The following is a 20239-nucleotide window of genomic DNA, read 5'->3' on the forward strand; positions in this document are numbered from 1 at the left end:
TGGCGCGCACACGCACGTACACTACAAACAGCACACGGCTCACGCACATACGTGTACACGCGCGCGCGCTGGCTACAAGTAAACTTTTATCTCAGCCCGTCCGTTTCGCCATATTCTCCCTTTCCCGCGAACGTCTCCACCACCGTTCACCCGTCACCAAGACCGGACCGCCGCCGCCGTACAGAACGTTCGTCTGTATATATATGCGCATATATACAGGATTGTTTTTGCAACGTGTGTGTCTTCAACCCTTGACCCTCACACCGAGAAATAAAGAAATACCTGGCCGGATATTTGAATTAGACACTATTTGTTTACTTCCGTGGGCATTCCGCGCAATTAAATCCATTTGGAATCGTTTCATCGTCGTTACCTCGCAAACTGCAAATTGCAATGTCTGCAACTGCACATTATATTATATTATACGCGCGTCTTTACCGTAACACCAATGATGATAAGTTAAGCATTATCAATCAATAGATTCCAATGATTAATAATATTTCATTCGATAACCACTACAGAATTCAATTTCTATTGTTATCCAATAACGTCATAATAATATACTCGTATATAGTTGAAGCTTCGTGAAATACGACATTTCGCCTAAATATTTGAACAGTAGCTAACGTTAACCTAGTGATTATAACTTCGTTATCTAGTACTTGGTAGTAATTGTTATACCATATTAATATATATATATGTATGTATAAATATATATATATATATATATTTATATATATGTATGTATGTATATACAATAACAACACATATATATAACATATTTGTATACATCATATTATCAATGGATTTTTGTTTTTATTGATAAACAAATTATCGTACATTTATTTCAACACGTAAACTCTACGGTTCTAAGTTTTGACGTTTTCCAAACGAAAGTTTCCCAAATATTATACGGAACGAATTACGGTTTGTTTGCTTGTGAATCCCGTTGATATTTTCACTTTCGATGAATCCAAACGAAAACATTATAACAGAGGTCAATTTAAATAATTTATACGTTTAATAATATTTTCTTTGATATTCGCACCCCAAAAGTGTACAGTTTATGAACCCTTTATATAAACAATGCGCGACCTATATACTGTAAATAAGTAGTCTCGATTTTAAACTCGTGTAAATTGACTTATAATGTTTAATGTTTATGTATAGCGACGTCTGGCGAGTTATCCTCTACAATTTTTTGTACGCCAAAAATGTGTGAACCTATACTTTATGCCTACACCAAGAAAATAATAGGTATAGCTTGCATTATTGCAGCTACAGTCTTTATCCTCAACTATAAATCTTTGTTTACCTGCATTCACTATAAATCAAACGAATTGCAAAAATTCGTATTTGACACTTTGGCGAGTGCACCTGTGTGTATGAATATTTGATTTACATTGATCTGGAACCAAGATAAAGCGAAAAACAAACATCAGTTATTCAATTTCTACGATACGTTGCGTTGGATCGTATACAAAATAATTATCCAAATTTTTACGCATGATATAAGGATAGCAAGATAGCTGCAAGTATCTGAATAATCGAGTATTAGTAGAACAACTTTATCGTCGTCTCATATATATACTAAGTCTTGGCAGCTAAGGCACTTATAAAGTCCAAGAATACCTACACACACACACACACTTATATATTATGTATATATAATACGAAAAGTTTTAAGTGAACGCAACTATAGAACGTGCTGTACAAACTATCTCATCTATAGCGTAAACATCTATGAGGAGGAGAGAATTATTAAAAAGAACTGTTTTGATCAACCAATAAAGTGGGTACCCGAACCGCGGGATTAAGTCAGATGGGCTGTTGACCATATAGCCTCGCAGTCTGTATATCGGTTTATTCAGTGGCACACGATGTGATGCGAGGCAAACATCACACACGCACATCGCTGGAAAAGGAGGGCGCGGAAAATCATGTGCTTGGTCGGCGTGCGGGTGGTGGTTGGAATAGGAGGGTGGCGAGTCGGAAAAGCCATTGCCACCAGCGAAGTCCCCCTCCCACCATCACCGCCACGATTTTTCCTCTCGACAATATATATATATATATATACTCGTTGAACGTATATTATGCACGTATATATATATATATACTGCAGTATATACGCACTGTCAAATCCTCCGACCCCACCGGACGGCGTCGCGGGTACCCTTCTTCGCCACGATCCACCCCCGTCGGTCCGCGAACCGCTCTGCGCCAACGCACTTTCACCCCGCGCCACGAAAATGGAAGGCGACTCGCGATAGTCCCCTAAAACGCCACCGCGTTGCCACGGAAACGACGCCACCGACGATTGCGACTATGACTGCGACTACGGCGGGGGCGACGACGGCGACTACGGCGGGGGCGACGACGGCGACGACGACGACGACGGCGGCGGCGGCGGATACAGCGGTATGCCCTTCGGTATCGCTGTACAGCATTGTATATACAACAACTATAACATGTGTATCTAAGCGTATTTTCAGTTTTAGCCGACATTATGGTGCACGATACAGCACAGATAATAATATTGTTATTTTACTCTCAATATACCATTGCGTTTTTATCGCATAATACAAAGATAACAGCCGCACAAGTCAACGACGCTTATGGCACAAAAACGTAGAACAAGAAATTATTATCGTACAAAATACTTTGGTTTTGATATTTGATTTTTCATTATTTTCATAATAGTATTATATGCACTGACCATTGAGTCGAAAAACTTACACGGGCGCGCCGCTAAAAAGGCGACAATACAACGAGTAACGTAGTAGTTTTTTTTTTATCGTGAACAGATAAATAAATATTATGTTCATACTTCGAACGACAGATATATTATTTATGTTGTTGTGAAATATAATACAACTCTCTGTATACTGTTGATGATTAATACTATTATTAACGTCATTCAAATGGATTAAATGGATTTAAACGGTATTAAAATGGTTTTAAATGGTATTTAACGACGGTTGCGTATATCATCACAATACACACATCATCATTCATCATCAATCGTTAGATGATAATTGATATCAAGCATACAAATACTACAGACGATACATGCATGATAACAGTCGTCAGTCAATCACCACAACGGTATAAGTTAAAGACTGGCCATTTCTGACAAATAAATAATTTACCAACGAGTCTCAAAACGTACGTTCTCTGTTAGGTACAATGTGCATACGTCATATTAATTTAGAACGTGTCGAGATGCGAATATGCGATATGCTAATAACTATTGCAATATTTGTAGCTAATAAAGACTTGCAACTTAAATTATAATATAGTTCACAAAATGTTTTAAACGATTTTCAAATCGGTCGTATTTAATGGGCGTTTTAACGTGAAACCAGAACTGTTTCTAAGTATTGGCTCTATAACGTAATTGACTATGCGTCCAAACACAATCAATATTATATACGTCTTCTGTTTTATAATTAAATTTATCGACTTATTGGTAAAAACTTTACTTTGTAAAGAACATAACATGCACGCTTACATAAAATTAACGGTGATATTTAATGGTTGTAACATCGTCCCTCGTGCATGATATTCGCCCGGAAAACAGCTTTGTTATGCAGGTACATCGTGGCATATTTAGCTTATTATGACGACGGAACGTAACGGTTCGGCGGCAATCTCTCATCGACACAAACATCATTCGTGCTGTCACCGCCATAACTTTGGCATTTCCCCGTTTTCTCTAATGATTATATTAAAATATGATATAGTGTATAAGATATACGCAATACACTACATCCGCCAAGAACTTCCACGTAAATATTATACTTGCACACTCGTACGATACAAATGCAGAGAACGCATATTTAGTATTTAAGTATATTATATAATAATACATGCACACAAAATAGGTATCTATATATCTATATTTATGTAGGTATTATATATATATATATATTTATATATAAGCATGCGGACGAGCGGTGTGGTTGATGAAGTTTTCAACACCACGCCGAATGAGAGTACTTACTACCACTGCACCGCCACTGTTCTCATTATATATCACACTCGCATTCCGAGTGTTGTTCGTGATGCAGCATAAGTTTGTTGCGCGAAAACTTAGTCGAACCGTGGAGGCGGTGAACGAAATTAAGCGTTAAGACTTACCCCACTGCGATATTCATATTATATTGCAGTATGTATGTGCGTGTGGAAGTTAAAGGTTTCAGCGAGCCACCGCCAAACTCAGAGTTTATGTGTAAGTATTTATATGTGTAGCGTGTATATATTATACAATTTTGGCGAAATGAAATATTACAATATTACTACTATATAGCGTATAAGCCATGTAATTTACAGAAAACATTCCGTTCCCGTCGTTTTTTCTAATTGTATCAAAACCATATTTATGTATTTTATTACCATACATGTACAGCGCGTAAGGCCTTGCCTATACAATACTCGTACTTATACACGTAGATATGATATGTACAGAGAGTAAAGTAGATACCCATACGGTTAACCACAGCAACTTTACCGTTGTCGCCGTAACTTATTTGTCGGAATATAGAACTTTAAATATTATAAATGCCGCTGTTGAACATATTTTGTATTTAGTTTATTATATAAAAAGGAAAATAAATTTACACGGTAAGTATATATACATACCGACAAGCGTGTTACAATGACCCGCACTGAGTAATATATAAATGTTTTGAATCTGGGGACCGAATTGAAATGCGTGGGATTTTTCCACGTTAAACGACGATTCGACACCGTGGGGAAAACGTTTTGAAATGTCGTACACAGGTTTATTTATTTAAAAATATATATAATACACGGTACGTTTTTGGTTTTCTATCGGTTGCACCTGCAGGTATGCGCAGGCGACAAGAGGACGCTTTTTCGATCCGGATTAAACCGCGCGCCGCACAATAACGGCGATGGGTAGTCGTCACGTATCATATAGTAATCATTACAGGTCGTCGAGAAATGGTCGCACATTTATTATACCGTTGTGAACGATCTATTTAATTACGGCGAAAAAACCTTTAGCGAGATTATACGGTCCAAATGGCCGACGACCGGTGCACGCGGAAGATTTTTATTGCAGGGTCGTTGTTGTACACACGCGTATATACTATATATAAAGGAGTAAGAACTCGATTTTGTAAGTATAACGTATATGAGTGAGATAGATAGAGTGAAAGAGAAAGAGATGAGAGAGTATGAGTAAATGAGAGAGATACATAAGAAGTGGTCGATGGAGAGAGACGGTGCAGAGAATGAACGAACTTCCGCGGTAACAGAAGTACCTACCTATATATACAGTATGGAAGAGAGAAATCTTAAGGATCGAAGATAAACTGTTGCGGGGTAACGAGAACGACTGTCGCTGAACTATCCCCGGGGAGGAATCGCCGACGGTTTGTAGTCATCGACTTCTCGGGCTAATGCAGAAACATTAGGTATACGCGGTAACCCTCTCCATCCCGCTACACCATGAGGATATACGCAATTTCGTTCATATGTGTATGTGTGTTCTTTTCACGGGTAGCTAAATGCAATTATTTCACTCTTTTCCCCACGCAGACATCAGTACCTACCCTTTCCTACTGGTGTCCACTTTTTCTTTAGTTTCGTCACTGTGCGTGCGGTATATTATTATACACTATATAAAAATAAATTATAAAAATATAAATTACCGTGTTGGTATGCATATTATATTAGTAAGTAATAAGTTATACTTTTATGTTGGGTATATGATAATCGTAGGCCGTATGGATTTTACACTCTGTATATAAAGCCCGAGTAAAACGAGTTAATTTTCTTTTTCTCGTTTTGTGTAATATAATTCCATTGGCAGGACGTCGTCTCGCGAAAATAGTAATTCATCCAAAGGTTGAAGGTACATGATATCGTTATGCGGACGAGCAACAATGTGCAGTAGCTAGTGGTGGTGTAAGGGAGAGATGTTATTCCGTACACAGAACTCGCATGTCTCGCGGGACCAATATAATATTGTCGACCCGGCGGAATCCTTTTAATCGATTCGGCCGCACGTTTCACACGTCGTCGAAACATTGTTATAGCATCTACTCTTACCTATTCTTCATACCTACTAAACATACGGAAATATAATATGTTTAATGATAATCATATTTTAAAAGTATTTACTTCAAATTACAGAGAGTTAAAGTTAATAAAACAATTTTTTTCAACAAATACAGGAACTTTTAACTCTGTGTGGCTATTTTGAATTTGTTTTTCCAGGACTTAAACCTCTGTACCTACTACTAAATCCGTACGACTAAATTTTAATTGTCTACATTTTTTTATACAATTCATTTTTATCGTTTAAAAGTTATAATTTTTCATTGGAATGCATAATTCTATTTTCTCGAGTACATATAGTTTTTTTTTTTTTTTTAAACATTTAAACATTAATTTATCCCAATTATCCTTAATATTATTACTCAACTGTTTATAAGGTACGTTTAGAATTAATTGAATCGTCTGTACACGTATTATTATAATAATACCATTGATTCTAAAATATAATATATTATTGTGTATTCTAAAATCAATGATAATACTAATATAATACGCACTGTTTTGCCTGTACGTCAAAGTTCAAATATGCAACGATGACGACGTATACTATGTTCAAACATTGGATTATTGCTTCCGTACGTTGCTGGTCGTATAAACTATAAACATATAGCCAAATACTATTATTATTATTATTATTATTATTATTATCATCATCATTATCTTCATTATTATTAAAGATCAGTATCAGTTGGAAATCGATTTATCCGGCACACGGCCGCGTGCACGCGCTCTGTGTGTACTGATCTCAGGACTGATTGTCAGCTATAAAATACATCACGACACATACACCACCGGTCGAAACGTTAATCCCTCGTCGGGCCCACCACACATATTATGCACATATGATATAACTTGAAACTTGGTAATATATTTTCAAACTACACTATCATATAATACTGATCGTGCACTACCGTCTCTGGTTTGTTTGCTCAAAAACTATAATGTAGCATTAAGCTATTTATCGTCACAACTCACAACTATATCACATATAGATTAGATTACAGTGACATTATAAAAAACTGGATCGGGCTTCCGGAAAAACATAATATTATTTATGTATGCATATAGGTATTAACATTAATAATAAATTATTATGTAGGTGGATAAATTGAATTAAAATTTTACACGGATACGTATTTTAAAGCGATATAGATTTCTATCTACTTATTATTACAGAGGAAATAAATAATTGTACTTCGTACAGTCTTGATGATTGCATTGATGCGTTGTTCTACACAAAATGCTCGTATATTGTTTTTTTTTCAAATTCTGTCACTACTAATACAATCGTTGCGACTTTGGTCATGTTATGTTTTTTATATAACGTATACCGACCTAGTGTTTATTAGCATTTAGTGAACTTAGACCCCGTGTGCATATAATATAATTATTTATAATATAATTAGGAGGTATATAGTCATAGAAAAACGAAACAAACCAACCACGATATCGTGGTGGCAGCGTGGTGCGTCGAACAGACCGGAAAATTCCTGGGGGAATCGCTCAGGAGACGGTCCGTCGTTTACTTCAGTCTTTTCCGACGCCGCTGCCGACGGGTTTAGAGGGTAGTGCCAAAGATTATATATATTTTATCGGACTAACCTAACCCCGTGTGCGTGATAGTCGACCATATAATAAAACAGTAGACGGATCGGTGCCGCGATGACGGTAATACCAAGTGTGAGAGGGGAAGAGGGAGGACGATTGGCAGTGTGCATCAATCATTATGCGCAAACTATATAAAATTATAATACTATAAGCTATATATATATATATATATATATACATAATATTATTGTAACTTTATTACGTAGTATACGTTCATTACCCCGACAGCAAATTGAATAATGCAATTTTCTGTCCGGGGACCGTCCCCGCGGGCTCTTGTCCGTAATTCTTTCCGATTCAATCCATCGATCTAGCGTTTCGTTTTTATTATGATAATAATATGTACGTACACCGATCTTCATATGGACCGTGGAAATCGGTGAACAAATTAATACGCACTATAATGGAATAATTGTGTACGATTCAAAAAACAGTTAATAATCGGGTTATACGCTGTATGCCATTGGTGTTTATTAAACGCCAAAATGTTATTACAGGTAGGAAACGAAACGCACTCGGCCCAGTAATATCACAATACGATGCACAATATTATTTCCACGGTATAGTCGGTACTATAAATAAACTATATTTGCGACGGAATTCACTGCGGATAAGTGTATACTTAACGTTGTTTCATTGCTATACCTGGCCATTGCAAACTCAACGATTTTACTCAACTGTAAATATGATATATACCATAAATAAATAGGAGAAACGTTAATTGTTAATACAGTGACCTTAAGACGAACGCCTTCAGTTACAACACGAAATTGATAATGAAAAATATTGTTTTTAAGTTCTTATTATTTACCACCATCCACAATAAACGTATAATGTTAATATTTTGTTTAGGTATTGGATACCTTCCTATCCGTAATAATAATATTACTGACATTTGTTTTTGTTTATAAGTTATAACTTAAACGCAACTAATTTAAAATGACACGTTTTGTTTTATAGATTTTTCTTGAAGTTTTTCTTGAAATGCAATCAAAATTGTTTGAAAAACGCTGGAAATCCCAGAGACATGCGGAGGTTTCAAGTAAGTAGTTACCTTTATTTTTATATTATATTTAGAGTATAATATACACTATATTATGTTAAACAATATTGGAGTTAAAAGTATATGTATATTGTATATAAACCAAACAAGGTCTTTCGTTTCCCCAGTTCAAAAAAAAAACCGAGGGGGTATTTTTGTATTTTTTCATTCAAGTCATTAACGTAAAAGGGTTTTCCAGTATTATAATATGTATATATGCGCACAAAAATAAAATGATATATACCGTCTGTGGTGGGTTTGTCGTGCGTGTCCTATACGCTTCGTTCAAACACGAAATGTAATTTTAATATCATTATGTACTCCGATTATTGTGGGTTAACATCGTAAACAAGAAAAATTAAACGATCTTCGTTGACGTTTTCAGTGCGCCGTAAATATGTAGGTATATATATAAAATATATCAGTTATTATTTTTCAAACGGAGAAACGTATTAATTACTATATAACTTATACGTACTATGCATAATCATTATTCACAAAATAATAATGAAAAGGTGTAGTATGATACTCGTAAAACGAGAGAATTGTCATCACAGGTAAAAGGCATTTGTTTAATTAATGCATGTGAAAATTTTGCGTTTTTTTTTTGTTTCCTAACACGCTCATCTCTGTCGATTTTTTTCGTATAAATATTTTATTGCATTTCACGCTTTAAATAATAATAAAAAAAGTTTCTTTCATCTGACGATTGTAAGAATATAAAATTCCATCACGGTTCATAATTGATGCAATCCCGTCCGAAATGGTAAACAGAAAAGTAAAAAAAGTAGAAAATAAAAAAAAACAAATGAGAGGTTTATAGGAGAAAGAGAGAAACCCTTTCTTGTATTAATTATTTTTTTAAAGCTTTCGGTGTAAAAATTACTCAAAACAGCCGGAATTTATGTCAAGACTATCTACGACAGTTTGTGGAGTATGCCACGAGTACGACTAATAAAAGTTTTAACAAAATTAACTCACATAACTAAGCAAAAACAAATATATACAACAGTTTTACATTAAGAAAACGGCAGAAAAAAAAATCAGCATATTACTATTTAAAGTAAAATAAAATAATAAAAACCAAAAAAAAATTTAAAAAAATACCTTGTGAATTAAAAAAAAAAAACATTCGTTCAACATATTATTCACCTTCAAATGAATAATTATCACATTATTGTCGTCCTGTAGGTATTTTATTTGGCGCGTTTATCACGTTTAACGACGATGGTAACCATATTATTATCATCCCGTAGTCGATATAATATGATAACATTCCAATTGAAAACAGGGAACGAAAACAACAAAAAAATACCTCGACATTATTATAACACCCCGCCATTCATAGCAATGACATAAACACGCGGATCATTCTTTTTACGATACCCATAATTTTTTTTTCTCGCTGCACGTAATAAGTACACGCATAGGTTATGACGTTATGTACCATTAATCATTATGTATATTTCGTAAAATAATAATAATACTTACACAATTTAACAAAGTTAAATAAATCGATGCTTGCTAGTCTGTGGCGCATGCGTGCGTAGATAATTTGCGACGTGTAAAAATACATTTAGACAAAAATATAAAAAAAGAAGTCACAATAATAATGGTAAACTTACGAAGATTCCCGTTCATCATCCGCCACTCTATCAAATCCGAACTTTTGTAGTACGCTAGAATATTCTATCGGTGTATGCTGTTTATCACAGGCGTAAATATTATAATCATATTATTATTATGTGGTGTATTATTGCATCGTATAAATCCAGTAGTAGGTGGCCCTGCAGCAGTGTTTAATATAATAATACCTTTATTAAAGTTGCGTACTCACATAAGTTGTCACCACCTCACTGTTGACAAATTTGTACACCACGACTTAAGCTGAATGTAAACATGTAGTTAACATATATAGTGCTAATATAATTGTTATAGGCGATAAAATAAGGAACATCGTAAACATAATGGACCTTAATCCGATTTATAGAACGTACAAAACATAAAAACGGTCTTGAATAGTTAATGGAATAATAATATATAAATAATATAATCGTTAATTGCAACAATAATTTATAAATCAATGCTTTAACAACAATAATGTAATATAAATGTACAACACACTAATAAGCAATATTACAGTAAAATTTCTATGAATAAAAAAACCTTATTCAACCATTAAAATTACAGCTGAAAGTAAAGAAAACAATAATTATTGACAGAGAGCATCAGGTTGGATGTCCCAAATCACGTTTGTAATTTTTCAATACCTTAAGTCTTAAGCTATTATTATTATTAAGTTTGTATACATATATAAATTATATAAAAATCTGAAAATGTTTTATCAAGTAATTTATTATATATCTACAAAAAAAAAGTCTAGGTACTCGTGTTGTACAGTATTTACGCGCCATATTTGACAGTTCCGTTTTCGGTATCGAAAAAACAAAAGTATTTTTAAGTTTAATTAAATTGACCAGTTAAATTTCTAAGTTGGCTATTTTTAAAAGTTTAATTCATTCAACTACCACTGGCCTCTCATCCACGCCGTTAGAATATATACAACCACCTTCATTATGTAATAATGAGTTTTTAAAAATTTAACCCAAGTTTTGTCGTTAAAATAATTTTTCCACATAATTCATCTATATTACTCATTAAAAAAAAAAAAAAAAAAAAGTACAATGCAAACCAACAAAAACAACAAACATGGACACAAGTTTTTCAAGTACCGAACATAATATATTAATTAAAAATACAATTATAAAAAACTACTGAGGTGTATAGAAATGGTATTGTAAATTGAGTAAATAACTTGATCGATTATACATAAAACCTCCCTTCTACAGTTCTACCAATGAAAGTTGTTGTATATTCCACCGGTGAAGCGTATATGTAATAATGACAAAATACGGTAATAATATAGGTATACGACACGTCTTGCGTTGTACACTTGTACGTATATAAAGACGCCCGGCTGATGTACTTCGCTTGTGTACGTATAATATTAAAGTGGCACGGGAGATCCGCAGAGGCAAAAGTCGAAACGCTCAGAGAATTAACCCGTCTTGCGTGCAGGGTACATAATAATATGTATATATATATTATATACGTACAACACCCCTGCTTCGCCCCACCAATCTACCGTTTCGATACCCACCCCGGAATCGGCGGTGACGGAGGCAGCGGCGGCGGTGAGGGGCACTTGGCGCTATGTTCTTTAGCGATTCAAAACCAACCCCTCACCTCCGTCATACCGCCGCGCGCGTGTTCCCATGGGAACGGCAACCCTGCGGGACATCGGGCGTAGGTGCGGCAGTCGTGGCCGGTTGCGTTGAGGGATGCGGCGGCGGAAGACGACAACGACTACGACGACGTCAAGGACGCTCGCGAGCTCGCACACGATCGTCGTCGTATACCACACGGGCGGCGGTGTATTCCCCGGAGGCGGAATTCAAAACCCTCGAGAGGTGGAGTCGATTTTACCCTATCGTGGTCGCAAAATGGGTGGCGGTGTGCGCTCGTTTTGTGTGTGCGTGCGTGTACACCTACCCCCCCCCTTGCACTCTATCACGCTCAGTAATATAATATGTTATATTTATATATACATATTATATTCTAGTGCGTGTGCATGTGTGAGTGTGTGTGAGTGTATTATACATACAAATATTCCTAAAGTGCACTGCGTCCCCTGCTTGTATTTGTGCAATGCGCTGCAAATGCCAGCGGCGCGAATAGTATATGCGTATGTATATATATATATATATGCAAGTATAAGTAAGTACGCATGTATAATGTGTATATAATATATATATTTATTTGGCGAGTGGCCTGCCTCGCCGCGCGGAAAATTCTTATTATTTCGACGGAGCGCGGGTAAAAACTTTCGTCGGCCAATCTAATTTACACCACGCGCGCCACGCGTATATATTCGCGCGCGCACACACACACACACACACACACACAAACATACACGCGGGGAGGCGCGTGCGCTCGACTCTTTAATAATGAAAAACTTTTCGCGAGAAAATCGACGCTCGAGATTTAATAATTGACTACACGACCGCCGCCGAATGCGCTCGGTGCGGCAGCGGCGGCGGCGGCGACAACGACGATGACGACGACGACGTCATCGGATAATTCGCAAAGCTCGACCTCGTCGTATAATATACGACCAATAGGATATGTTAACGAGCACTGAATTTTGTAACAACATTGTTTATCTGTCTAATGTTAAATTTCATAATAGGCGTAGTACAAGAGCTGAAGCTGACTGTTCACGCTTGCGACTTGGGGGGCGCACGTTTGGTAATAACCGGATCGCCAGATTCGCGTTTTTCGCATTTTTTCTTTGTATGAAACCATGCGATTAGTTAAAAAATAACGATATAATTTAAAATGTATTTAAAGAGATTGAAATCGATAATTTTTTGTGTTTTTCTAACGCTATGTAGTTCAATAGGATACAAAGTATTTCTAAACGCGTATCGATAAAAATTTATCTTTAAGTACTGAAACCTTATTGAGTTCGATTTCCCTCACGTTTAACGTATCGATATCTTCCGTGTTCATCAAAAATAAAAATATCACCATGGCGTGCGTATCCGAATCAGCGTAATGAAAATTTAGAGTCTGGAAAAAACTATTCGATACAATAATAATAATTATTTATTGTTGTTACCATCGCCGACACAATTATTTTTATAAATATTCCAAAAATATTGTACAAATTCGTTCTTCATTATTATAACTTATAGTAATCTTTTACCAAATAGCTATTACTTTTTATGTCAATTATATGAATTAAAATTTTTCTATTTTCATTGTATATCTATACATTTTCCGACTGCGGTATGATAAGTATTTCCGGGTACTTGTATTAATATTTAATGATTATTTACCCAACACGATAACGATAATAATATTATGTGTTCAAGAAATAGGGCATTTTAGATTCTGAGTGGAAGGATGGATGTATTGATTTTACAATGATGTAAGTGTATGTTTTTAAGTCTGTCATCGCCTTTCAAGGCAGTAAAAATTCTTTGATTTTCAACTTTGGAGTCGTTTATGGTAAAAAATTGGATGTAGACAGTAAATTCATTTAAATTTTTCTTATATACGTATTAGATATTAAAAATATGTAAGCACAATTTTTTAATATAGTAATTACATTTGAAGTTCAATTTTTGATATATTTCGTCAAAATTATAATAACTAGCTAATTATGAATACCTATTTTGAAATTAAAAATAAATAATATTTTTTACCTACGATTAGAAAATTTAATATAAGGTTGTTCATAAGTATTTTTGTTATTATATATGGTATAAATTATATTTATATTATTATATTAATAACATATTAAATCCAATGTAATCGAAAAATATTAAATCAATCTATTCTAATACTAATAGAAAAATAAATTAATAGCGTCATTAAAAATCATTAGATATTATAGTCTAACAAAATGTCTCCATTTAAAACTTGTTTTTCATACAGAATAATATAATATATTTATTCTATATGATATATTATATCATTTAATTCAAATTTATCTCATTCATTATTGTTATTTATTACTTACTCGACCCTTACTTCTTACTCGGTACCCGCTTTCTCAATTTTTAATTTTTACATATCATTCCAACTCTAATACCACGTGAACTGTGAGTCTGTGAACCATACCATTCATATAAATTTGGTGTAAATTATAATAATATATGTACCTTATACTTATACAAAATGGTCAATAATGTTTTCTTACTTTAGTGTGTTTCATTTTTTTTTTTATAACTCAACAACTCATCTATATAAATACCTCTATTAATAATGGTATCTACGAACATAATATAGTATGGAATTACTAGATCCGATTCAGCAACCACCGCCGTGGTTGTTAACCCTTTTCAGCCATAAATTTGAAATAAACGAGTAGAACTTATCTCTCATGTAATATCTAACGTGTGTAGTAACTGCTATGACGCTGTGAATTATTATTTATTATCTATCATTCTTTGTGTTATATTATTACATACGCGCCAAACATTAATCAATATATTATATACATATATATATATATATATATATATAGAGAGAGAGAGAGAGAACTACTATAGATATATATTAATTCTCCTTGTTTGATAATATTTATCATAATAACCGATCGTTCATGAGTTATACATGATATAATAATAATAATACTTATTATGTACCTCAGCATTAATGGATCAGCCAATTTAGCTATTATGTACATGACTGCAAGATACAACGCATAAATTTTTTCGTGAAATAACTTAAATTTAGATAGTAAACATATTATATTTTTTGCAATAACTTCACCCGAGTACACTTACAACTAAATTAAATATTTCCTTAAACTATGTGATTCACAAAGCACGCTTACTCCCTTTTTTCCGTTTAATAATCAATTAATTCTAATTCTGATTCTTAGAATCTTTAAGTATTCTTAAGTACCCTATTTTAAATTATTTTGATATTTTTATACATTTTAAAGAGTGTTCTGTTATGATACAAATTTTTCAAACAAAAATCAACCTTTTCTTCTTAAAATATATTATGTTATTGTCAAGTAGATTTTTAACACATTTTTATATATGCTAAAATCAAAATTAGAATAGTTTATTTCTTAATTATACTTTTTTCTTTTTACTTATTAAAGATAATTTTCTTTAAAAATTATATCATAAAAAACATAAAATAAATGTAGAGCAGCTACTTGCGTAATATTGGATTTAGTGCCTGGTAAGGTAACACATGGTAAAATACTAAAGAAGAACTCATTTTTCCTATCATAGTTTTATTTTATTGCTTCTGCGTGGACCCATCTTAGAATTTATATTATGTTCGGACAATTTTACTTTTATAAAATGTTGATGGAATAATATTAATTACAGTACTTTTTTAAATCGTCATAGTTCCTATAATATCTACCAAATCCAATATCATGAACCTATTGTCTTTATAACTAACCATTAAAGAAGTATATCAATTTTTTTTTTCAAAAAATTCATCTGTTTAACAATTTACGAGAAAAAAATTGATTCTTATTGAAAAAAATAAGCTGGTATAGTACACTTCTTAAATGGTATAAGAAACTCAATATTAAAAAATATACTTTAAAGTACCTTCGTTTAAAAATTCCAAAAATTAAAATTTGTATTAATCCATTATTAAAGGAAAAAATGGAGATGAGCATGCTTGGTAAATCTCTGTACCAATTATAAAAATTATATTATATCTATATAAATATTAAAATATATAATATACATACACAATAACACTAATGTACAAAAAGATTTCAGCGTACATTTTAATTTTTAAAAATTATAAATCAAATCGAAATTATGTGTATATAGATAACTTAAAGTTGTCTGCCATAAAAATTAAAACATACCAGTAATGTGTGAAACCGTGTATAATATTTATTTTTAATTTTCAGGTGGTCATTTCAACACAAGTTACAGTTGAAGGTCCTTTATTAGCTGTATCGGATAACATGTTCGTACACAACAATTCGAAACACGGACGCCGAGCAAAACGTTTAGATCCAAATGACGGTAAGAAAAGTACAGTATTAATACCTATATATTTCCATGTCGTCAAGAATCAGATATAAATATTACACGTATAATCATTAATCACATAATATAAATTTGACGAATTTAATTTGTATATGTTCAACGTACAAAAATAAAAATATTTTAAAACTTTATATTGAAAATAATTTTTATACAGAGAAATATTTCATAAGGCCAATTTCCACCAATTCTAATATTAGTGTTTTAGTAATTTGGTAAAGCCGTAAAGGTCACTTAATATAAAATATTATTATTTCCCCACTGCGGAGGGCAACGCATAATAATGCTATGGTATGTTTTCGGATATTATTGTCATTATCATGAACGTTTTTTCCTGTTTTTATCGTGCGGCATACTGCATATTTTACGTAGACAAGTTTGGCGACATATCAACACGACCTAATATTTTTTTATAATTAACTTGGAACACGAAAAGAAATAAAGACATGCACAAAACACATTACACTATTACTGGGTATCTAGTGATTGTTAAAAGCCGAGCAAAATGCCAGAGTAATACTAAACAGATATTCGCGAGTTTTGACGTTTTGTTTTGTTTCTTTAAAGTAAGAGGACAAAAAAAAAAAAAATAAAATGGAAAGGAAAGGAAAATAAAATAAAGGGAAAAATACACGTGGAAGTTGTTTGTGTATGCTGGGCGACATTCTATGGAGTTTTGCGATCTAAAACTTTTTTCTTGTCCCGAATTGGTACCGCCTGATTCGGTCCACTGCATAAAACCCATTTTATACAGCGTCGCAATTGAACCGCTCCTGGCAAAAGAAATCTCTCGGTCTCGACAGCTATGCGTAACTTCAATTCACTCCATAATAATATATACCAGAGATAAAAATACAACGAAAAAAGTAGAGAAAAAAATATTACGATGTCGATGGATACAACGAATAATAAAATATAATACACTATAAAAACATGTATACATACATAGATATATATAATATGCATTTATACCGTTTGTCCCGTCTGAGGATTTTTGTACTTTTACGTTCTATCAATTGCTATTTTTATTTTATTTTTTTTTTTATTTTTTGCGATAGTCGTGGAGTTGTCCAGTAAAATTACAGCCATTAGCGTTTTTTTCACCACACACGATCGATTATTTCACTTGACACGCGGCTGTACATATGGTTTTTTCGGAAATCGAATAGAAAATAGAACCATGAGTATTGTATGCGAGTCTTAATGTCCGTGATTTGTCTATGAATCATTCTAGTAAGAAACTTAAAATTTGAGTATCAACGTGAATTAAATTTTCAAAAATTAAAATACGTATTTACTATCTATATTGTTCACCCGGTCATTATATGTTACACGGTGAATCAAAAACAACAATCGGAATATGTGGTTATATATTTATATATTATATAATTCTTATCTTGCGACCAAGATAAGTATTGAAGTATTATAGGTTTTTAGGTGTGCGCGCACACTGTAAAAGTTTTCTTTTATAGTGTTGTCCGTGTTTAAAACATATCAAAAGTTTATTCGTTTCTCGCTTAACGCGTATTTATGTAGCTACATGTATATATTATGAGTAGGACTTGGATTTATATGCGTTGGCATATTTTTTTTTCAAATTCTGATTACTGCTTTAGTTTGAAATATCCACGAATTACATCATGATAAAATGAATATTGATTATTTTATTCTGCATATTATTGCATATTTTCACAATAAACACTTAAAATGCATGTACTATATGGTATATTTTAGCCGTGATGGTAACTAAAAGTGGAAAATAAAATATTATCAATTTAAAGAATAAATACCCAAGTATTTATAATAAAGATATAGTTATTTAATTTATATCTTATTTTAATTATCATAAACTTGTATAGCTACAACAGATTATTTTACAACTATAGCATTTAGTTTTTGCATAGACGGTGTCATTTATTGTAAGTGCATTAGATACATATTATTGTTTGAAAATCAACATGATTTCAATTTTTATAATTTAATGTCAAAAATACAAAGAAACAGTGTAATATTTTGACAGTATGTCAATTGTCAATCAAATGTAAATTTTCAATTTTTTTGTTGTATATTTTACCATTTTTTATTGCATATAAATCCTATCTCTAATTATAAGTATAAAATATGTATATCTTAACGAAAAAATCTCGTTTCACACGTTAATGCAATAAACAGACAATATAATATTCTATGTTAAAGGTGATTTTATGTTCAATTTTTTTTTCTTTTAGGTATGTTTTCTCCTCTACCCGTGGCGACACCATGTATAAAACACATTACACCGAGTGAAGGATGGACGCACGGCGGAGCTTCGGTCACTATATTGGGTGATAATTTTTTCGACGGTTTGCAAGTGGTTTTCGGCAGCAATCTAGTTTGGAGCGAAGTAATTATAAACAGAAAACTTTATATATATATATATATTATCGTGTGTTCACGTATTCCGAGCACGTAGGTTTAATACGATTATTGTATTTCCCTGCAGCTATTGACTCCACACGCCATACAAGTGCAAACACCGCCCAGGCCCATACCCGGCATCGTGGAGGTAACGTTGTCATATAAATCCAAACAGTTTTGCAAAGGATCTCCCGGCAGATTCGCGTACATATGTAAGTTTATTTGTTGTACATTGTGAATATATTATGATGGTAACATGCATATTTCAAAAAAACGTTTCGAAATATCGTCGCCGCCCACTTGCAATAGATTTTAATATTGCATAACCAATTTAATCATAATTTATATCATCATATTATTTATATAGAATATATTTATCATTTTAGCACTCAGCGAACCAACCATCGATTACGGTTTCCAAAGACTACAAAAATTTGTACCCAGATATCCAGGTGATCCCGAAAAACTACCAAAGGTAAATTACATTTAATACTTAAATTAATTAAGACAATATACTATTGTCTATTTAACATCATTATTTAGCTGCTTCGTGCAGTCTACACTTGTTTATACGTAATATATCGTATTTCATAATTAAATTAGCATTTTTCAAAATTAACAATCAGTAAATTTATGTTATTGTACGTGAAACGGATAAATGGGTAATAATTCTATCAAGTTAATTCGGTCATGTAAGAACTACAACACTTACTGCAGCTACATATAATAGCAGACGTTTGTCGCATACTAAGCAAGCGATTGCAAACCGACGCTATTTACAGAAAGATCAAACAATCATGCTCATACCAATTGAAAGTATAGAATATAGATGCAGTGGTATACACAGCAATTTTTAATGATGGGTGAGAGGTAGACTAAAAAAATTAATTTGATTAAAGTTATATAATGCAATCAGCTAATAAATAGAAATTATTATAGAAGTAATTTATATATAAAGATATTTTTTCTTTACTAATAATATACAATCTATACCTATATGGACACAATAAGTTTATGAAGTCAAGGGAATACATATACATATTTATTAATAAAACATATTAATAAATTATTATATTATGAATTTGTTATTATTAATAATATTAATAATAATCCCATAATATTTACATGATACAAACAAACACGATTCTGTTAATTTGATGTTATTTTGTAATATTATAAGATGACGAGTTGAATGAAATGAAAAATTCAAAATCTTCATTATTATCAAAAGTAATAACATAGGTTATTAATTATTAGTTTTATTTGAACAAGTTATAAAAACTTTAGAATAGATTTAATTTAAAATTAAAAACAGAATTATTATGTTAATGGTAGCATTAAAAATTAACTGAAAGAACAAAGTTTAATTTATTAGGAACCTTTCAAGGTATTTAATTTATATTTTTGTTCTTTATGGCTTCTAGTTAGTTTATAAATTACTCTATGTAAGAAATTAAAAAAAAATTAAAAATTAATATCTATATATATGTACAAACATTTTTTA

At 32.6% G+C, this 20239-nt stretch overlaps 1 protein-coding gene across 1 annotated transcript in view; it reads left to right on the forward strand.

Moving 5' to 3' along the window:
• Nucleotides 1-20239, forward strand: part of LOC112591561 (transcription factor collier-like) — an 84351-nt gene that overhangs the window by 57961 nt on the left and 6151 nt on the right. Inside the window, exons 7-11 of the mRNA XM_025335404.1 lie at nucleotides 8656-8737; nucleotides 16200-16317; nucleotides 18567-18721; nucleotides 18821-18947; nucleotides 19122-19210. Of these exons, the coding sequence (XP_025191189.1) occupies nucleotides 8656-8737; nucleotides 16200-16317; nucleotides 18567-18721; nucleotides 18821-18947; nucleotides 19122-19210 (571 nt within the window). The remainder of the gene's footprint in view (nucleotides 1-8655; nucleotides 8738-16199; nucleotides 16318-18566; nucleotides 18722-18820; nucleotides 18948-19121; nucleotides 19211-20239) is intronic.

This window comes from Melanaphis sacchari, unplaced genomic scaffold, assembly GCF_002803265.2.
Source record: "Melanaphis sacchari strain LSU unplaced genomic scaffold, SCAv2.0 Contig13_pilon_pilon, whole genome shotgun sequence".
In the NCBI taxonomy this organism is placed as follows: Eukaryota; Metazoa; Arthropoda; class Insecta; order Hemiptera; family Aphididae; genus Melanaphis; species Melanaphis sacchari.